The sequence below is a fragment of the Syzygium oleosum genome, unplaced genomic scaffold (assembly GCF_021117445.2).
Source record: "Syzygium oleosum isolate NSW1041296 unplaced genomic scaffold, Sole_v2.1 Sole_v2.02, whole genome shotgun sequence".
NCBI lineage: Eukaryota > Viridiplantae > Streptophyta > Magnoliopsida > Myrtales > Myrtaceae > Syzygium > Syzygium oleosum.
Window position 1 is genome coordinate 6,684,662 of NW_026607486.1, and position 19,362 is coordinate 6,704,023.

The 19,362-nt window shown below is 41.0% G+C and overlaps 1 protein-coding gene across 3 annotated transcripts; it reads left to right on the forward strand.

Annotated features, from left to right (window-relative positions):
- Nucleotides 1–1,168: 1,168 nt before the first annotated feature.
- LOC115690198 (ras-related protein Rab7) lies at nt 1,169–5,276 on the forward strand. 3 transcript variants are annotated; one of them, XM_056303299.1, is made up of 8 exons: nt 1,169–1,378; nt 1,609–1,653; nt 2,044–2,070; nt 2,238–2,337; nt 3,801–3,947; nt 4,059–4,139; nt 4,247–4,392; nt 4,994–5,276. In XM_056303299.1, exons 1-8 carry the CDS (start codon nt 1,326–1,328, stop codon nt 5,058–5,060), a joined length of 666 nt encoding a protein of 221 aa, XP_056159274.1. In that variant the 5' UTR covers nt 1,169–1,325; the 3' UTR covers nt 5,061–5,276. The 3 variants fall into 3 exon arrangements, with proteins under 3 accessions (XP_056159274.1, XP_030472323.1, XP_056159278.1); XM_030616463.2 differs by lacking the exon at nt 1,609–1,653 and having other exon boundaries at nt 1,175–1,378; XM_056303303.1 differs by lacking the exons at nt 1,169–1,378; nt 1,609–1,653 and adding an exon at nt 1,710–1,932.
- The last annotated feature ends 14,086 nt before the right edge of the window (nt 5,277–19,362 follow it).

Consider the following 19,362-nt stretch of genomic DNA (forward strand, 5'->3'; position numbering starts at 1 on the left):
AGAAGGTGTTTATTGGTTCAATGTGAGGCTGTGAGCGTCGAGCGAGTTAGGTTTATTTTAGGGATTTATGATTTTTCTTTTTTAAAAAAAATAAAAATTAAATAAATATATTATATTTATTATTATATTACCAGTACGGTTCAGGTGGACGAGCGGGCGGTTCCACACCTTGAACCGGGAACCAGACCGGTACCCACCGGTTCCCAAAAATTGGAACCTGAAACCGGATCGATTCCCTTAATTAGGAACCACCGGTTCCTGTCCAGTTTCGGGTGGTCCTGGACAGTTCGGACACTTCCCGGTTCTTTTGCACATCCTTAGTGGGAACTTTTAAGTTTCAGGTTCCAAGGTATGCATGGTAGGTTTCAAGTTCCAAAAATTTGGAAACCTGTTTCGACGGGTAGGTTCCAGATTCTAGATAGATGGAACTTGGAACCTGAAATCTAAACAAGTTTTTTGTATTTTTTCTTGGTCTATGTCTTCGCATGATCCTACAGCGTTTCATGGTATTAGATAATGAGTATATAATATGGAACCACTAGTTTGGATTTTCATTTTATGACTTGTTAATGTTTTATATTCTTCTTGTGTAAGTTATGGTTAATGGATCATAGCAGCAAATGGTGATCATTAAATATGATGATTCATTGCAATTGTTCAATTAATAATACATGTGGAACGTGGGTAGACCTTGGACTCGACCCTCGAACCTGTAATAGAGTAGATTTCAAATTCTAAAAAATGAGGAACCTATTATCATGGGTGGAACCTATATGGAACATGGAACCGCTCACCTGTAGTATCGATTCAGGCAAATGAGTTCTAATTTTTAATTATATTTATTTGAATCGTAATATCAGAAAAACTAATTTTTTGTATTCTCTTTGGCGATGTTTAGTATTGTTGCGTTTATTTTCGTTTTATTTAACTAAAAATGAAATAAAAAAAACTTGTTAGACCCTAGAATCCATCATGGAACCTGTGACAGGATAGGTTTCAAGTTTTAACGGGTAAATTCAAAGTTCCAAAAAATAAGAAATCTGTATCCAAAAGTAAATTTTAAATTCCATATAAAACCTACAAAGAACCTGAAACCACCCGACTCTTATGCCACCGCCGACCACCTTCCGCTAAAAATTTCACGTGCGGCTCGTAGAAAGATCCGAGGAACAGCAGCAAGCGAGAGAAACTGCAGAGCCCCTCTCTCTCTCTCTCTCTCCGCCGCGAAGCAGGCTGCGAGAAGTACGAAGTGGTGTCTCTCCGACCGCGAAGCCCACATCCCTCTCTCTCCCTCTCTCTCTCTCTCTCTACTGTGAGACCGTGCGATGCCGTCCCGCAGGAGAACGCTCCTCAAGGTCATCATCCTCGGAGACAGCGGGTGAGTCCGTCCCTCCCTCCCTCGCTCGCTCGCTTCTGTCTCGTGCGCCGTTGCGCTCTGCATTCTTGATTGTATCTGGGGTGTCTTGTTGGGTTGCTCTGCATTCTGATCGTGTCGTGTTCGCTCGCGCGATCGATGCGTCTGACGTGCGATTCGTCTGCGGTTGTGGGGGACGCGCACACGCGCGCGCACACCCAGATGCCGTGCTTGCCCGTGTCTCGAGAATGTAGGGCGGGGCTGTTGATTGTTTGTCTAGACGGATCTTGGACTCCGAGGTGAGATGGACTTGGGTTTGGTTAGACAATCGTGGGGGGAATTGTGGGTGCGTGTTGAGATGGTCCCGGTGTCGGCAGGGTGCAGGGAGGGATGAGAATTGCGTCGGGGAAAGCTCTGTTTGTCTTCTGCCGGAGCTTTTATGGATGAACGTTCTAGCTTAGGGATTGAGAAACAGTTCCCTTCTCTGGTTCTGTTGGGGTCAGCTTCTCTGTGGAAAAAGTGTCGTTCTTGATAAGGAGCTATGCTTATGTTAGTTTAGATCAGCCTGATTTCCTTAGGTGAATGTGCTCTGCTCCATTCAAGCGGCTTGCTTTCGTCTTTCTTTTGCCAATTACGCGTTGAGGTTCGTGTGGAATCAACTTTGAGTTTGGTTTTCCTGTGATTTGCAGGGTCGGTAAGACCTCGTTGATGAACCAGTATCCTGTTCCTCCCGCTTCTGTTAGTGTCTAAACATTGGTTTTCTTTAATTTTCTTCATCGCGATTATTTTGTTTATCGAAAGAATAGTTAGTTACTTTCTGGTAGCCGGCTATCCTGGTCTCATTTCTTTTTGAGGATGTTTGCCTTAATCTATTGCTTCTAAGATATGTAAATAAGAAGTTCAGTAATCAGTATAAAGCAACTATTGGAGCTGATTTCTTGACTAAGGAAGTTCAGCTCGAAGATAGGCTCTTCACCTTACAGGTCAGTGACAGACAGCTGCTATAATACTATAACATGCTTAATTTCATTTTGATTACAAACAATTTCACGCATTATTTGTCATGTTTGCATCGTTTATTGTGATTTTCACCAAAGACAGATGATTAAGTGTTGCCTTTTAAATTACGCATGTTAGTATGGCATGCATGAAAATTTGGGGAGAAGAGAAGAGAAGACCGGGGTGGGGGGGTAATTGTGGGCGGGAGGGGGTCATTTTCAGCCAAACACTGTTCGTCCATTATTGTAAAACTATGGATAAAAAATTTTCTTGAGGCGTTTTACTTTCTTCTTTTGTATAGACTAGTTCATGTTCAGTAACCTGCACATGAGAGAGGATATGTGCCTGAGAAAATTGATGTTCCTATGCACTACATCTAGTTAGCAAGAGGTATCATCCCTGGACGTGTGCCTTCTTGTCCTTTTCTTTCAAAAAATGTGGAGGAAAAGTTTAATTGGAGAGATTGAATCCCCAAGTTTCAGCCACAAAGTTAGTCAAAGAGATCTTATCTTCGGTTTCTTTTGAGCAAGGCTGCAAGGATTAGCTTTTACTGTGAAGCTATCTATCTAAATCAAGGGTTTATGACGGAATGTAGGGCAATTAGGGCAATTTTCTGTTGCTTCAGGATAAACCTCGGGGAAACAAGTGCGCAAATAGTGAGGATGGAACCATAAACTTGAAACTCTTTGTTGGCAAAAGACATGTCGGAGCCTCTTATTGAGTTATTTTCATGTAGTGCTGTCTGCAGAGTTAGTTTGTAGACTTTGCACAAGCACCTGTGTGGGTAGAATTTGTTGGTGAGAAATATCATATATTACTAGAATGCTGCTGAGTGTCTTAGTAGTAAGTGCTGTCCCATTTCCAGACCTGTTGTGGTGTGGCTCAGCAGAAAAGGCGAGAGCACCGTAAGCCTGTAAGACAAGCATGTGTGTCCTATTTAGGAACATGTTCTGAATTCCAGGGCTCGAGGTGCTATTGCCGATGCTTCAGAGTTCTCTTTAACAGTGTTAACCCACCTTATGTCACTCAGAGACTAGCCACAACTACAATGAGATGAATAGGCCAATGGTACATGAGAATATGTGCATATGGTTGCTGCTGCAAATAGTCCTGTGGTGCTATTTATATGCACAAATGCAGGTACAAACATGAACTTGTTGTGTGTTTGTTCCTTTGTCTTTCATTTCCATTTTTGTGGTTAGAGATGACAGCAAAATTGCAGATTCATATCACAGGGATTGAGAGAGAATACAATTTTTGTTTGATTGTTGAGCACTAGAACAGGTCTGCATTGTGGCTTCTGCCAATCAGCAATGCTTGGTATCGCAACCGATTATTTTTTACATAATCAGTTGATTTTTTGTTCAACACTGTGATTATCTATTTTTCCTGCCAATTTTTCACATTTACTGATTGGTGTCATGTATTTCTTCTTTTGTCTGAGAAGATTTGGGATACAGCTGGTCAAGAAAGATTCCAAAGTCTTGGGGTGGCTTTCTATCGAGGTGCTGACTGCTGTGTTCTTGTGTATGATGTTAACGTTATGAAGTCATTTGACAATCTTAACAATTGGAGGGAGGAGTTCCTTATCCAGGTTTTTCTTGAAGCTAAAATCTGAGTGTGATTTGCTTCTCTTTCACTTCCCTAACAATCGTCTGCAGACCTGACAACCTTGAAATTGAAATGAGCTTCAAACCTTGTGCAGGCAAGTCCATCAGATCCAGAGAATTTCCCATTCATAGTCATAGGAAACAAAATTGATGTGGATGGGGGAAACAACAGAGTGGTACTTTCTAAATTTGCTTGTTTTCCTTCTCTCTTTAGAGCCCTCTTTTCTCAAGTAGCTGTATATGGAAGTTGGGTTGACGTAAGCATTCTGATGTGTGATTTCAGGTATCAGAGAAAAAAGCTCGAGCTTGGTGTGCCTCAAAGGGGAATATACCATATTTTGAGACCTCTGCCAAGGAAGGTGTCAATGTGGAGGAAGCTTTTCAGTGCATAGCTAAGAATGCCTTGAAAAGTGGTGAAGAAGAAGAGATGTAAGTTCCTATATGAACCTTGCTCCTGTTGACTAGCATATTCAGAATCTCATGAACTGTGTGTCTGCCAGTGGATCCTTTGATACATTATCCTCATTTTGTTAGTTCTCTTTTGAACCAGAATATGATTTATATTATCCTGGTTGGCCTTAGGGCAGATTATATTCTTGTCTAGCCATGACACCTAGTTGCTCCACTATTATGTTATAGTTGGCATTTCATCTATAAATGTGCATCTTTCAGTAGCTGAGCTGTAACTCAAACTTATAATTTTTGTCCATAATTCTGAGCCTGTTGATAAATGTGTCGGGCTTCCTTGATTGTCCCAGTTACACCTGCACAAATAGATCTGGTACACTAAAATCTATCTCTATAGTGTACTGTTTCATTTGCTGTCTAGTTCTAAGAGATTTCTCATAAATTTTTTGCGCCTTATCACATGGATGGTTTTCTTTTATTTGTTTATGCAAGATGGCTAGATATCAAATGGATGAAGCCATGGATGTGGGTTATTTTCGATGTGTCTGGATCAGTTGAGTACCAATGATAATGCTAACATAGTCTTGTTTGTATTGCTCTTCGAATACTCTGCAAAATGCAGATACTTGCCAGACACCATCGACGTTGTGAACAGCAGTCAGCCGAGGTCAACAGGATGCGAGTGTTAAGCATTGCCAGATGCTTCTTGCCAATAAATGAATCCATGAAGGATTACACAGATATTAGCGGGTTCTGCTTGTACTAGAGATGATGCTGGGTGTGTACATTGCCTTTGCCGGAGAAAACGGTTGCCGACAGATTCTTTTGTCTGGTTCCTTCTATTTATTGCCGTGCAAATTGATGTCCTACTTGATTTTGCTTTCATGACGTAGCTTTTGTCTTCATTTGTTGATTTTTGTCGGTGTATCGATCTTCTTTTTTTTTATTTTAATTGTATAACCTTTTTTATGTTCAAAATGATTACCGTACTTGCGTCATACCGATTCTGGATTTTGTTAATATGGATAGTAGGTAGGTCAGTCTTGGCATGTGAGCAGGAGGACACTTCACTCATAATCGTCATGTGTCCGAATGGGGCTCACGTTTTAGATTGTCTTTCCATCTCTCTCTCCCTCTTGCCTCTTCCTCCTACCCGCTTCTTCGCGCAGCTGTATCCTTCCACATCGACTACGGCTAATGCCTTCAATACCACTTGGCTGTTCGATCAATTCTTCACCGACGGCTCCTACTCCTCTTTCGTCATCAGTCCACTCATTGATTTTTTGCCGTCGCCCTTTACCTTGCCTAGTCCATGAGGGTCGAGCTCTCGCTAGATTTGACAAGAGCTATCCTCGCCTGTGACTAGTTGCCGGTTTTGGCCGAGTACAAGCCATAGGCCAATGGGAAAAAAAAAAGGAAAAAAAAAGAAAGGAAAAAAAGAATGACTAGTTGCCGGTTTTGGCCGAGTACAAGCCATAGGCCAAAGGGGAAAAAAAAGGAAAAAAAAGAAGAAGAAGAAGAAGAAGAAGAAATGATGAAGAAGACAAAAGAGACTAATTAGTGGGGCCCACTTGGAATCGTGGGAGCATTGAATAAAGTGTCTTTCTGTCGATTTCTATATACGTGGCAAGACTGGCTTACCTAATATTTTCACTGGTCAACTAAGATTGGATGAATTGAGCATAGACCAGTCAAATGGGTGGGTCGGGTCGGGTTTGGGTTGGGTCATAAATGGTCCGACCCAAATTGACCCATTAACCCGTTTATGACCCATTTATGAGTAATGCAATTTTCTTGACCCATACCCGACTCATACCCGATCAGACTCATATTGCTAAGTGAGTAACCAAACTGAGATGAGAGTGCGAAGTGAGTAACCGCAAGATTGAGTAAGGGCGAGAGAGACGAGTTGAGTTTAAATCAGTTGTAAATTCATTTATGACCCATTTACAACCCATTTATGACACATTTAACACTAATATTAAATTTCTACCAATTTATAACCCATTTACTAAATATAACTAACCCATTTATGATCCATCTACTAATATATGGGTTAAATAATGGGTTTATGACCCATTTTGACAAGTCTAATTAAGCATTGAATATTTTGCCTGTAGGTTTCTCCAAATCTGTGTTAGCCTTTGGAATTCATCTTCCTTTGATTCATGTCTCTTTTCTCTTCTCTAGGAGAAGGAGAAAATATTGCATAGAGTTGTGATTCCACGCTGGCAAAATCTGAGTCCCTCACCAAGCGACACGTGTCTCCCGAGCCTCACCGCGTTAGACAAGAGAACGGAGAAATTTTTCAAAAAAGCAAGACTCTCCCTCCTCTCGCTTTCACTTCTAGATCTGTACTCACGCACTACTCACTCTCCCTCCCGACTCAGGCCTTCAACGGTCCATGCCGACGCCTCCGCATTGACTCGCTCTATACCTCTCAACGCCAATGCCTCCGCCCTAGCAGACACCGATGCCGATGCCTCCACCCTAGCAAACACCTCCGCCTCTACCTCCACCCTAGCCAACGCCTTAGCCTCCGCCCCTCCGCCTTGACTCACTTTGTATCTCTCGACGCCGATGCCTTCGCTCTAGCCGACGCCATCGCCCTAGCCGACGATGATGCCTCGACTCGCTCTGTCATTCTCGCTGTCTCCGCCTCTGCCCTAGCTGATGCCTCCGCCCCCACCTCGACTCGCTCTGTGCCTCTCAACGTGCCTCTGTCCTAGCCGACATCAACACCGACGCCGACGCCTCAGCCTTTGCCTCTGCCTTCGCCCTAGCCGACACCTTAGCCAATGCGCTCCACCTCAACTCACTCTGCACCTTCTCGACGCCTCCGCCCTAGCTGACGCCGATGCCTCCACCCTATCTGACGCCTCTGCCTCTGCCTTAATGCTCTGCAGTTCTCGCCATCTCCGCCGTCTGACGAACCACGTTGCTACCTCCAACGAAGCCTCAAGAGGTACACATTTGCTCCATATTTAGTGTAATTTTTGAAGGGTTAATATGAACTACATTGTGGTATAAACTTTTAGTGCCTACATTGCTGATGCGTGATGCCTGGAGGATGTCTATTGTTTACTGTATGCTTATTCTCTAGTTTATAGAGTGAGATTGACACGAAGAATGTGAACCATTATAGTTTTGTGACCATATACATGAGTATGGACATCCATAATAATTGATATACATCTATTTCTTGTCAAATAGGGTCATTACTGAACTTAAACTTACTGGAATTATCTTTGAAGCTTGCTAGACGGGACTGTTATGGCGCCATTTTAATCCCAATTTAGTATCAATTTGGGTGCAAATTTATCATATGGATGAATCAGAGGTAATTCTTCACTCAAACTATGTGAAATATATTTTGCTTTATTAAGTAACGGATGAGATGTTATTTTTCTTGTAAAAAAGCACTACATTGATTATTTTTTGTTCTTTTAGTTGTAGCATGAAACTTCCCATCTTACACATGCAATGCGTGATATGGAAAAAGATTACGAGTTTTCAGTAGGAATGGTTTTTTCAAATGAACTTGAAGCATACCATAAGTATGTAGCCTATGCAATCGACAATGTATTTGCACTACAAAAAAACATGTTTTTTGCGACGGAAATTTGCGATGGATTACTTTCGTTGCAAATTTGCGACAAACTTTGCGACGGATTTATAAATCCGTAGCAAAATTCGTCGCAAATTTGCGACGAAAAGTTGGTCGTCGCCAGTTCCGTCGCTAATTTGCGACGACTAATTTTCCGTTGCAAATTTGCGACGGATTGATTTTCCGTCGCAACGAATATTTTATCCGTCGCAAATTGCGACGAATTTTGCGACGAAATTGGATTCGTCGCAAATTTGTACCGGAAAATTAATTTTGTGATATGCACCCCACCCCACTCGTCAATTTCTCTCTCTCTCTCTTTCAATAGTGATTCGTCAGGTCGCCCGCTTTTCTCTCACCTTCTCCTTCTATCATTTCTCTCAATAATCCGTGCGCACAGAAATCAATCTCGGTGAAGCTTTTCCACAGGTAAGTATCGTAGCTAATTAAGTCCGTTTAAACATGCAACTAATATGGTCCTGTCCTTCTGATTCATCGTCAGATGCGAAATTTTTTTTTTATTGACATTATTTTCTGTTTTGTTGTAAATTGGTCGCCGGTCGGCGACCGGCCACCGATTTGCAATGGATGGTATTGGTCCGTCGCAAATTTGCGACGGACAAAGACCGTTCATCGCAAATTTGCGACGGACGAAAGGGCGAGGTGCCGGTCGACCTCGCCGCCGTGGCGGCCTCCCCTAGATCTGGGCGAGGCCGACCGGCATCGACCCATGGCCGGCGAGGCCGCACGGGGTGGCCATGGCCGCGGGTCGACCTCGCCGTCGCCCGACGGGCGACGGCGAGGTCGACCTGCGGCCTCGTCGGGCCGCGGGTCGACCTCGCCGTCGCCCGGTTGGGCGACGGCGAGGTCGACCCGCGGCCATGGCGACCCCGCTCGGCCTCGCCCAGATCAGCCGGGCCGGCTGCCATGGCGAGGCCGAGCGGCCTTGCCGGCGTCAGCCGGAGAAAATTATAAGAAATTTTTTTTAAAAAAAATTCGGAAAAAATAAAAAAATTTTAAAAAATGAATGTTAAGTGATTTTGCTTTTATTTAGGTACGTGTCCAATTGAAGGTCTCGCAATCCAAGTGAACTTTACAATTCTCTTCAAATTGACCACTTTCTGCTACCAAGATTTCAGTCAAATATCTGGGTAAGTCTTCTTTACATGGTTATATTTGCATTTTTTAAAATTTCGTAGTAATTGTTGCGTGAAAAACAAAATTTTAATTTTCATAAATTTTTTTTTAATGAACAACGGTAGATATGATATTTTAAATATTTTACGATATTTTTTATTTTAATACAGACACAATGCAAAGAAACAGGGCTTAGATGTATAATAAGAACTTACCTGGACGTCAAGGATTGACCAATGAGTTTCGGACTGGGTTGGAACTATTTTTAGACTTTGCTAGTAGTAAATATGAGTTCATGGATGGAAATAAGTTAAGGTGTCCGTGTAGAAAGTGCAGTAATGGTAAATTTCATGTGTGTGATACAGTTAGAGAACATCTTTGTAGATTTGGATTTACTCCGAATTATTATAATTGGACTTGCCATGGTGAACCATTTATATCTGATGAAGGATATCGAAGAAGTGACCAATTTTTAGGAGGGGAAGAATGTAGCTATTATGACCAATTGAACCCATACGAGAGGATGGTGATTGATGCAGCTGGTCAGAATTTTGTTTCATATTCGAACCATGCAAGTACTAGTTTTACTCCTACACATGAATAAGTGGGTACTAGTCATGCATAACAATTGGAAGACATGGGAGTAACGGGTTTTGATGAGAATGTGTGTAATGGAGCTTTTTCATATAATCAATTCTGGGAAGTGTTGAAAGCAGCAGATGAACCTTTATGGCTAGGTTGTAACAACCACACTAAGTTATCTGTGACAGCAAGACTGTTAAATATCAAGGCAGAGCATAATGTGTCGCAAGATTGCTTCAACTCTTTTGTTAAAGTAATGCGGGAAACAATGCCTCGTGATAACAGCATGCCAAGTGATTGTTACGATATGAAAAAGCTAGTGGATAACTTAGGTCTTCCGGTTGTAAGGATTGATGTATGTAGTAGGGGTTGTATGTTATATTGGAGAGATGATGAAAATGCAGAATCTTGCAAATTCTGTAGCCAACCTAGGTACAAGATTAACAGGAGGCAGGGTCGTAATCAGAAGCGTAAACCATGCAAGCAAATGTTTTATCTGCCCTTAATCCCTAGATTGCAAAGGCTTTATGCGTCTAAAGCCACAGCTGAACACATGACTTGGCACGCAAATCATAAAACAGAAGTAGGATCTAATGTGTCATCCTTCAGATGCAGAGGCATGGAAGCATTTTGATAGAACGTACCCTGAGTTTGCGATAGAGCCTCGAAACATCAGGTTAGGTCTCTGCTCTGATGGATTTGCCCCATTTGGGAAATCAGGAAAAAGTTATTCATGTTGGCCAGTTATCTTAACGCCGTACAATCTTCCACCTGGTATGTGCATGAAGACACCTTATATGTTTTTGACATTGATCGTGCCTGGCCCGTAAAATCCGAAAAAGTTAATAGATGTTTATATGCAACCATTGATTGAAGAGTTGCAACGGCTATGGGAGGAAGGTGTCCTTACATATGATGTTTCTACCGATTAAACATTTGTAATGAAGGCTGCTCTTCTTTGGACGATAAATAACTTTCCAGCTTACGGAATGTTATCTGGATGGAGTACAGCTGGGATCTTAGGATGTCAGATATGTTTGGAGAGATCAAAGTCATTTAGATTAAAACATGGAAAGAAGCCCAGCTATTTTGATTGTCACAGACAATTTTTACCGATAAATCATACCTTCAGAAGGAATAAAAAAGAGTTCATCAAGAATAGGACTGAAAGAACACGTCCACCATTGAGGTTGACCGGCGATCAAATTTGGGAGCGGGTGCAGGACTTTCCAACTGTTGTTCAGAACCCTCACGGTACGACTTTTGCGTACGGAAGTAGACATAAGTGGACAAAATGCAGTATATTTTGGGATCTACCGTATTGGAAGGCCCATCTTATTCATCATAATCTTGACGTCATGCACATAGAAAAGAATGTTTTCGACAATGTCATAAATACTGTGATGGATGTCACTGGAAAAACAAAAGACAACTTGAACGCAAGAAAAGATATGAGAGATATTTGTGATCGACCAACACTAGATGTGGATGCAAGCAGCAGGGGACCAAAACCAAAAGCAGTTTATACATTGGATAAGGAGCAGAGGCGAGTTGTTTGTCAATGGTTGAAATCTGTGCGGTTTCCTGATGGATATGCTTCGAACCTCGGAAGATGTATTGATTTGAATGAATGCAAGTTGACAGGTTTGAAGAGTCATGATTGTCACATATTGATGGAAAGACTAATTCCAATAACTTTCAAGGAAGTTCTACCGAACTTTGTATGGGGCTCCATTACAGAGTTAAGCAATTTCCTGCATGATATTTGCTCGACAGTGTTAAAAGCATCACACATGGAAAAACTGGAGAGAGATATTCCAATTATTCTTTGTAACTTAGAAAGGATATTTCCTCCATCGTTTTTTGATTCGATGGAGCATTTCTTAGTTCACTTGCCTTATGAGGCCAAAGTTGCAGGTCCCGTCCAATTTCGATGGATGTATCCATTTGAGAGGTAAATTTTTTTTTTCTTAAATAAAGTTCAAATTACTTTATTATATATTATGTTCCGATAAACTTCTTTCTATTGCAACTAGATTCTTATATTATTTGAAGAAAAAAGTGAAGAATAAGGCACGTGTTGAAGCTTCAATTTGTAATGCATATATTGTGGAAGAAGTGACAACATTTGCATCATACTATTTTGAGCCGCACGTGCAGTGCAAGAGGCGGAGAGCAGGCAGAAATGATGAGGGCCCCATTGATCCCAGTCGCCGCCCATTCTCTATTTTCAATTATCTGGGTCGACCAAGCGGCGCATGTCAGTCTCGTTACCTAACAGGCGAAGAATTGCATGCAGCCCATACATATATTTTACTGAACTGCCCAGAAGTCGAGCCATACTTCGAGAAGTGTAAATTTGCAAATATATGTATTTTGTGTCAAATATTTGCTAATATATAAATGGTATTTATTACTAGGATTTTCCAAACTTCAATGTATGGACTACCACAAAATGAGTTTGACCGTATGTGCGACAAATAATTTGCATCATGGTTCAAAACATATGTAAGTTGCCTATGGACCGTTCACTTGCCTTATTAAAATTTTATACATCATTTATTGAAATATATATTATTGATTTTGCGTGTGTAACCTTAGGTTCATAATAATCATGATGAACTTGGAGAGCAAGGATTGCTATATTATCTGTCATGGGGTCCACAGTTAAGAGTGCGGAGTTGGCCAGCATATTTCATAAATGGATATAATTTTCACACTCAAGAATATGGAATGGGAAAAGCCACAATGAATAGTGGTGTGTCTGTTCGGTCATCCAATGGTGGCAGTTCAAAAGATGATTTTTATGGCTTGTTGGATGAAATCATAGAGATAGAGTACCCTGGACCATTAATGATGCGGGTTGTGTTATTTAAGTGCAAGTGGTTCGACCCCGTCAAAGGAATGAAGGTGCATACGAAGTTTAATTTGGTTGAAATAAATCACAAGAAAATGTATATGAAATATGAACCATTTGTCTTGGCACAACAAGCAATTCAAGTATGTTATGCATCATATCCTAGTTTGAAACGTGATAAAGCTGATTGGTGGGTCAGATGTAAAATCAAAGCACGGAGAAAAATCAAGGAACACTGGAAGGACAGAGCCTATCAACAAGAGGAAGTTTCTAACACGGTTGAAACTGAGGAATATAACATTCCAACTTTACGAGATCCATGTGGAGCTATGATAGATGTGGATCCAACAGAAATTTGCGAATTAAATGTACAAGACTGTTCAGAATCTGATTTTGAGACAGATGATGAAGACGAAGAGCAAGACGAAGACGAATTGGAAGACGAAGACGAAGACGAAGACGAAGACGAAGACGCAGACGAAGACGAAGACGAAGATGAAGACGAAGACGAAGATTAAAATTTTTGTGACAAAACACTAATGATGTGTAATTATTATTGCGACAAGTGTTATTTTGGTTGTCATAATTATTATTATTGTTCTTGTTATTATTGATATTGTTAATAACATTATTGTTGTTGTTGTTACTGTTGTTGTCGCTTATTCTTCTTAATTTAATTGATCGTCGGAAAATTTGTCGCTAAATGACGACAAGTCAAATATTATTCGTGCGATGACATTTGCGATATTATATTTTCCAATGGATTTGGATCGTCGCTAAATTCGTTGCTCATTTTACGACAACAACTTATTCGTGGCTACTGTTCATCGAATAATTATTGACGGATTTGCAAATTCACGGCAATTGTTCGAATCCGTCGCAAAATTTGCGATGGATTCGAAAATGTCCTTTATTTTTGGAATCCGAAATAAATCCGTCGAAATTTGCGACGGAAAAATATTGTTTTATCCGTCGCAAATTTGCGACGGACTTTTTCTTTGCGACAGACAAAACAGTCCTTCGCAAATTTGCGACGGACGAAACATCCGTCGCAAATTTGCGACGGACGAGAGTGGTCCGTCGCAAATTTGGGACGGGAAAAAAAATTCCCTCCCAAATTTGCGACTGACGAAAAATGTCCGTCGCAAATTTACGACGGACGAAATCGTCCGTCGCAATCTCTCTCTCCCGCCTGCACGCGCACGTGCCCCGGTCAGCTTTTCCTCTCTGGCATTTTTTGTTGTTTTTCGCCTCTTATTATTCTTCTTCTTCTTCTTCGTCTTCTTCGCCTTCTTCGCCGAGTGCACTACCGTCGCCCTCGCCGCCGTCTTCTTCGTCTCTTTGCTCCTTCGCCGCAGCCGCCGTCACCGTTGTCATCTGCCCGCGCGTGGGGTCGTCGCTCGCCGCCTCCTCGCTCGCCCGCGCACCTCGCCGGCCCGCCTCGCAGCCGCCTGAAGCTGTCGTCGACTAGCCTCGCCGCTCGAGCTCGCTGTCGCCGCCCGCCCGCGCGCCCAACCGTCGCCGCCTGGGCCAGCCGCCCGGCCTCACCGAGCTCCCGTCGCCGCCCAACCGTCGCCGCCCAACCGTCCTCGCGCAGCAGTGGCCCGCCTCGGCCGAGCTCGCCGTCCCCGCCCAGCCCGCCGCCGCCCCGCCGAGCTCGCTGTCCCCGCCTAGCCGCCGCCCATTCCGTCGCCGACCAGCCGCCCGCCACCTCGCGCGAGCTCGCTGCCGCCGCCCGCCGCCGCCCGAGGCCGCCGCCGCCCAACTCGCCACCGTCTAGCCGCCGCCGCCTGCCTCGTCGCCGCCGCCTCGCTCGCCGGCCCGCCCGCGCCGCCCAACCACCGCCCAACCGTCATCGCCAACCAACTCGCCGCCGTCCAGTCGCCGCCGCCCTGCCGCCGCCGTCGCCGCCTCCCAGCCGCCGCCCGTGCCGAGCCCGCCACTATTAACCGTCGCAAAATCTAATTATTGTTGGGTTTTTCTTGGCCTTGAACCAAGTAAGCAACTCTCTAAATGCTACCTATTATAATGAGTATTAATCGGACTTGTTTAGGGATTGTTTAGTGTCTGATTGGTTGGCTAAGTTAGGAGTCGATTTGAGGATTTCATGTGGCTTTGATCGATGTTCGACTGATTAATTTGTTCATTATATCGCCGATTAACCGTTTAATGATCATCGGGTGATTGATTAAGCGTTTATTCAGAAAATGCATTAAAATTGAACAATTTTAGAAAAATTCCGAAAAATTTCGTGAAAATTTAAAAAAGTCATATTTTGGGAAAATATTAAATTTGGTGAATGTTTTTTTTAAAATTAAACAAACCAAAATTTCAAAATATCACACTTTGAGTGAAATTTAATTTTTTTTTAGGTGCCCGAAAAAAGAATAATAATAAAAAATTCAAAATTTTCAAAATATTATAAAATGGCTTAAAATACTTGTGGCCAACCATTTTGAGGGAAATTGTAAATTTTTTAGGTGCACGAAAAATGTAAAAATAATAATAAAATAAAAAATTTCAAAACTTCACAGAATGGCTTAGAATACATGTGGCCATCGACTTTGAGTGAAAAATTATTTTTTTTAGGTGGCCTAAAGAAAATTAAATATGTAAAAAATTTGAAAACTTCTTAGAATTGCTTATAATACTTGTGGCCACCCACTTTGAGTGAAATTTAAATTTTTTTACGTGGCCACAAAAAGTAAAAATTACAAAAAAAAATATTTCAAAACTTTACAGAATAGCTTAGAATACCCGTGACCACCCACTTTTAGTGACATTTAAATTTTTTTTTAGGTGCCCAAAAAATTGCAAAAGTAATAAAATTTATTTTATTACAAAACTTCACAGAATGGCTTAAAATACTTGTGGCCAGCCACTTTGAGTGAAATTTAAATTTTTGTAGGTGCCCAAAAAAAATATAAAAAATCAAAAATTTGAAAACTTCACAGAATAGCTTATAATACATGTGGCCACCCACTTTTAGTGAAATTTACATTTTTTTAGATGCCCAAAAAAATTAAAAAATAATAAAAGCCACAAAATTTCAAAACTTTACATAATGGCTTAGAATACCTGTGGCCACCCACTTTGAGTGAAATTTAAATTTTTTTAGATGCCCAAAAAATTAAAGGCTTATAATGCCTGTGGCCAGCCACTTTGATTGATGATCGTGTGGCCGAGAACGAAGATCATGTGGCTGAAATTGATGTTTCATGGTTGTTCTTGTACTTGATGAATTATCGTGTGGTTTGAAAGTGGATCGTGTGGTTAATTATGGCTAATGTCGGCTTAGCATGGCATATCGTGCTCATATATTGATGTTTGATATCAAAATGAGTGCGATTCATAGTATATTTGTTCGTAGGAAATTGCACGTCATAAACACTCGGCATTGGCTAATTAAAAGGGAACATTTTCTGCAGCCTATCAAAATGGTAAGCTTCGTCATGTACGTCATTATGTCTCCGTAATACGTGTTCATATTTTTTTACATATTTGTCTAACCTTCCTACTTGTCAGTTTAAACGTGGAGGTCACGTGCATAGAAGACCAGCCTCTTCAACGTCCTCGTCCCCCGCCCTTTCCTCGTCTCCTGTCCTTTCATCTAACCCGCAACCATGATATGCTGATGGACAATATGGACGCGTTGGTCCTTCCTCCAATGCTCAAGAACATGTTATGGGACTTGGCCACATGCCAACTCAATCTCTTCCAGTTCAATCACCTTTGGCTCCTTCTCCTTCCGTTCCACCTTATTATTCAGCGCAACATTCGCATAATGACGGAAACGAAGGTCAAGAAGATAATTGAATCCTGATATGCCCATTTGGAGATTCGTAAGTACTTCAATTTTTTTTTTTAGTATATGTAATATTTATGGCTTTCGATATGGATGTCAACTGAATTGTCGATGTTGCACAATATCCGTATGCTTGCAGATTCACGGATGCTACGTTTGTTGTGAGGGAACTGAATAAAATAATCAAAAACTATTGGATGGGGGAGTATGTTAATTACAGAAGTGTTCCACAAGAGGTGAAAGATTTGTGGTGGAATGAGTTCAAGGTAAGTTTTAGATATTCTATTTTCTTACTAACTAAGTTCGGTGTAGTATATTGATGGTCAAGAATGATGTAAAGGGACCAGAACAGCTCTTTAGTTTTCGGTACTAAAAGAGAAAGAATATTTTCCCCGAGATGAACTTAACAAAGTCTATCGCCGAATTGTCTGGTGCATGGTAATGGATATGTGACCATCATAATAACTTTCAGTTTTGCTTGTATTGATTGCAGCGGAAGTTCAGGTGGGATGACCAGCTCGAGAATGAAGTGAGAAGAATTTTTCAAACGAAAGTCAGTGATCACATACGAAATGTGATGAATAGAGCGAAGAGCAGGAGAGTGAAGCCGGCTTTCATTACAGCTGACAATCGGGTGGAAATTAACAGAATTTGGGAAACTGAGAAGAGTTAGCAAATCAGTGAGCAGAATAAAAAGAATCGATCTTCTAGTTCTAGTGAAGGGTCTGCCACATATGCTGGGGCTTGTATCAACATTGGGGAGCATCGCAAACGACTGGTAAGTCTGTTAAATAAGTTATAAGTTAATTTAATTAAATTACTCATGTTTACATTTTGTAGGCACAAGAATTAGGGACAGAACCGACATTTGCAGCTACATTTGAACGCACATTTCAAAAGAAAGATAAGACATGGATTGGCGATCGAGCAAAAGCTGTTAAGGTATGTAAGGTTATACTTTGGGCTTTATGGAAACTAGAATGAAAACCGTGAATGCTTTTAATATTTATGGTAGAGATATATATGAAGTTATTTTATTTTCATCTATATTGTTAATGTAGGAAAAATATGATGAACTTTTAATGGGCAATGCTAGTGGTAGTGATGGTTCTGCAAGTGCGTCTGAGCCATCAGCTGACAATATGGCATTATGGGTGGAGGCAACGGGTGGGGTGAAAAAAGGAAAAATATTTGGGATGGGATCCTTGTCAAGGATGTTCATGCCGAATCAAGTTGGAACTTCATCATCCAATGCGACTGGTCGAAGGAGGACACGACATGATGAGCAATTGACCCAAGAAGTGAACCACCTGAAAAATATAATTGTAGAGAGGGATGAAGAAATAAATGACTTGAAACAGCAAATGCAAATCGTTATGCAACACATCAACATCAATCGCGGTCAGGTTCCTCCTGTACCTCCTGCCAATCCAATAGGTGATGAGCACAATGATGAGCGACACAATGATGCTGACATTGATGATGATGCTAATGATTTTCTCGATCCTTTCTAGTTGAAATTGCCAAAATCGGGGGTAAGCTTGCTTCACACTCTTTTATGACATAAGTGCAGTTTCACCCAATTTGTTCTTGCCCTACAATTACTTTTTGTCCACAACTTTCTCACAACTAGGTTCAAGGATCTAATTTTTTCTATGTGACAGAAATACGGTTTACAAGGGTGAAAAAACTACAGCGGATGTCAAAGTTGTCTCATACTCATATGTAAGAACATTGATGTTCGTCCTCAAATGTTTTTTTGTTAACCCTCTTACTTGTTTTTTTATACAAATGAAGTATGATTGTGACTGATGATGCTAGCGATGATGATGACAATGAGGCTTCTTTGTGCGAGATTTCGGTATTGGATCCGTTTTGAAGGAAAGCAAAGGGAATAAATTATGAAAAGCTTAAAAGCTCAAGCGGGGAAAAGAAAAAAAAATCTAAGAAAGGAACACCTCCAACGCGAATAGAAAATCGAGATGAGTGACATATTATTCTTGTTAATATGATTAGTTAAATTTTTTGCTTATGTTACATGATGACAATTAACATATTTATTACTTTGTAACGTAGAGTTGGTTGTTCAAGCGACACATGATGAAACTCATTTTCCATATTATTAGAATAATTTCAATCAGTTTCAAAGTGCCTTTTATCCTAGCAACATTGGTGGTTCTACAATGAATCTAAATTTTTATAATTAGGTATGTCGCTCTTAGTCTTCCATTTATATTTACACTTTACTAATTTGATCAATTTTTTAATATGGATGCACTAACCACCATACATCATGCCGCTAGGATCATGAGTGGATTTTTCCCATTCCCTAATCAGGTAGTTAATAGTTTGGTGTATTACCCTACAAATGACTGAACTTATTACACACATGAATGAGAATAATCTTGGAAAGTAAATTAGTAGTGACAAATTTATTATATATAGATGCAATCACCATACATCATGCCGCCAGGGATTATGAATGGAATTTCTCCATTCACTAGTTAGGTGCTTATTATGAAATCATTTTAGATCATAGTGTTATTTAATCTTATTGTTACCATTGTAATATTTATTGTTAATGGTTTCTTCTAGATAGATGTTGGAGTACCATAATAGATCTCATGGAACCATTTTGAGTCGGGTACAACTTGCTTTTTTTACTTATGGGATTATTTGGGACATATTTATCTTGGATTTGTTTAGTAAAATGTAAATAAATTGGTTATTCCTTTGCGCAGGGGTCATCAAACTCTTTTCAGCATCTCAGGGTGAATGAGTTGAACGATTCTGAAGGAACACATACCAATTGGCCGAAGTAACACATAATTCTTGGAAAGGACGAATCCTCATCAATTGCCACTTTGTCCATTTTCTTGGCATACTCCGAATGGTCCCAATTCGCTCATTCTTGAAGAAGAAATTCTTGGAATAATGCTTGCGTTTCTCACTTCACCCTTTGCCATACTCTGAAACAGTGACCCTGTCACTATCGAATGGTCA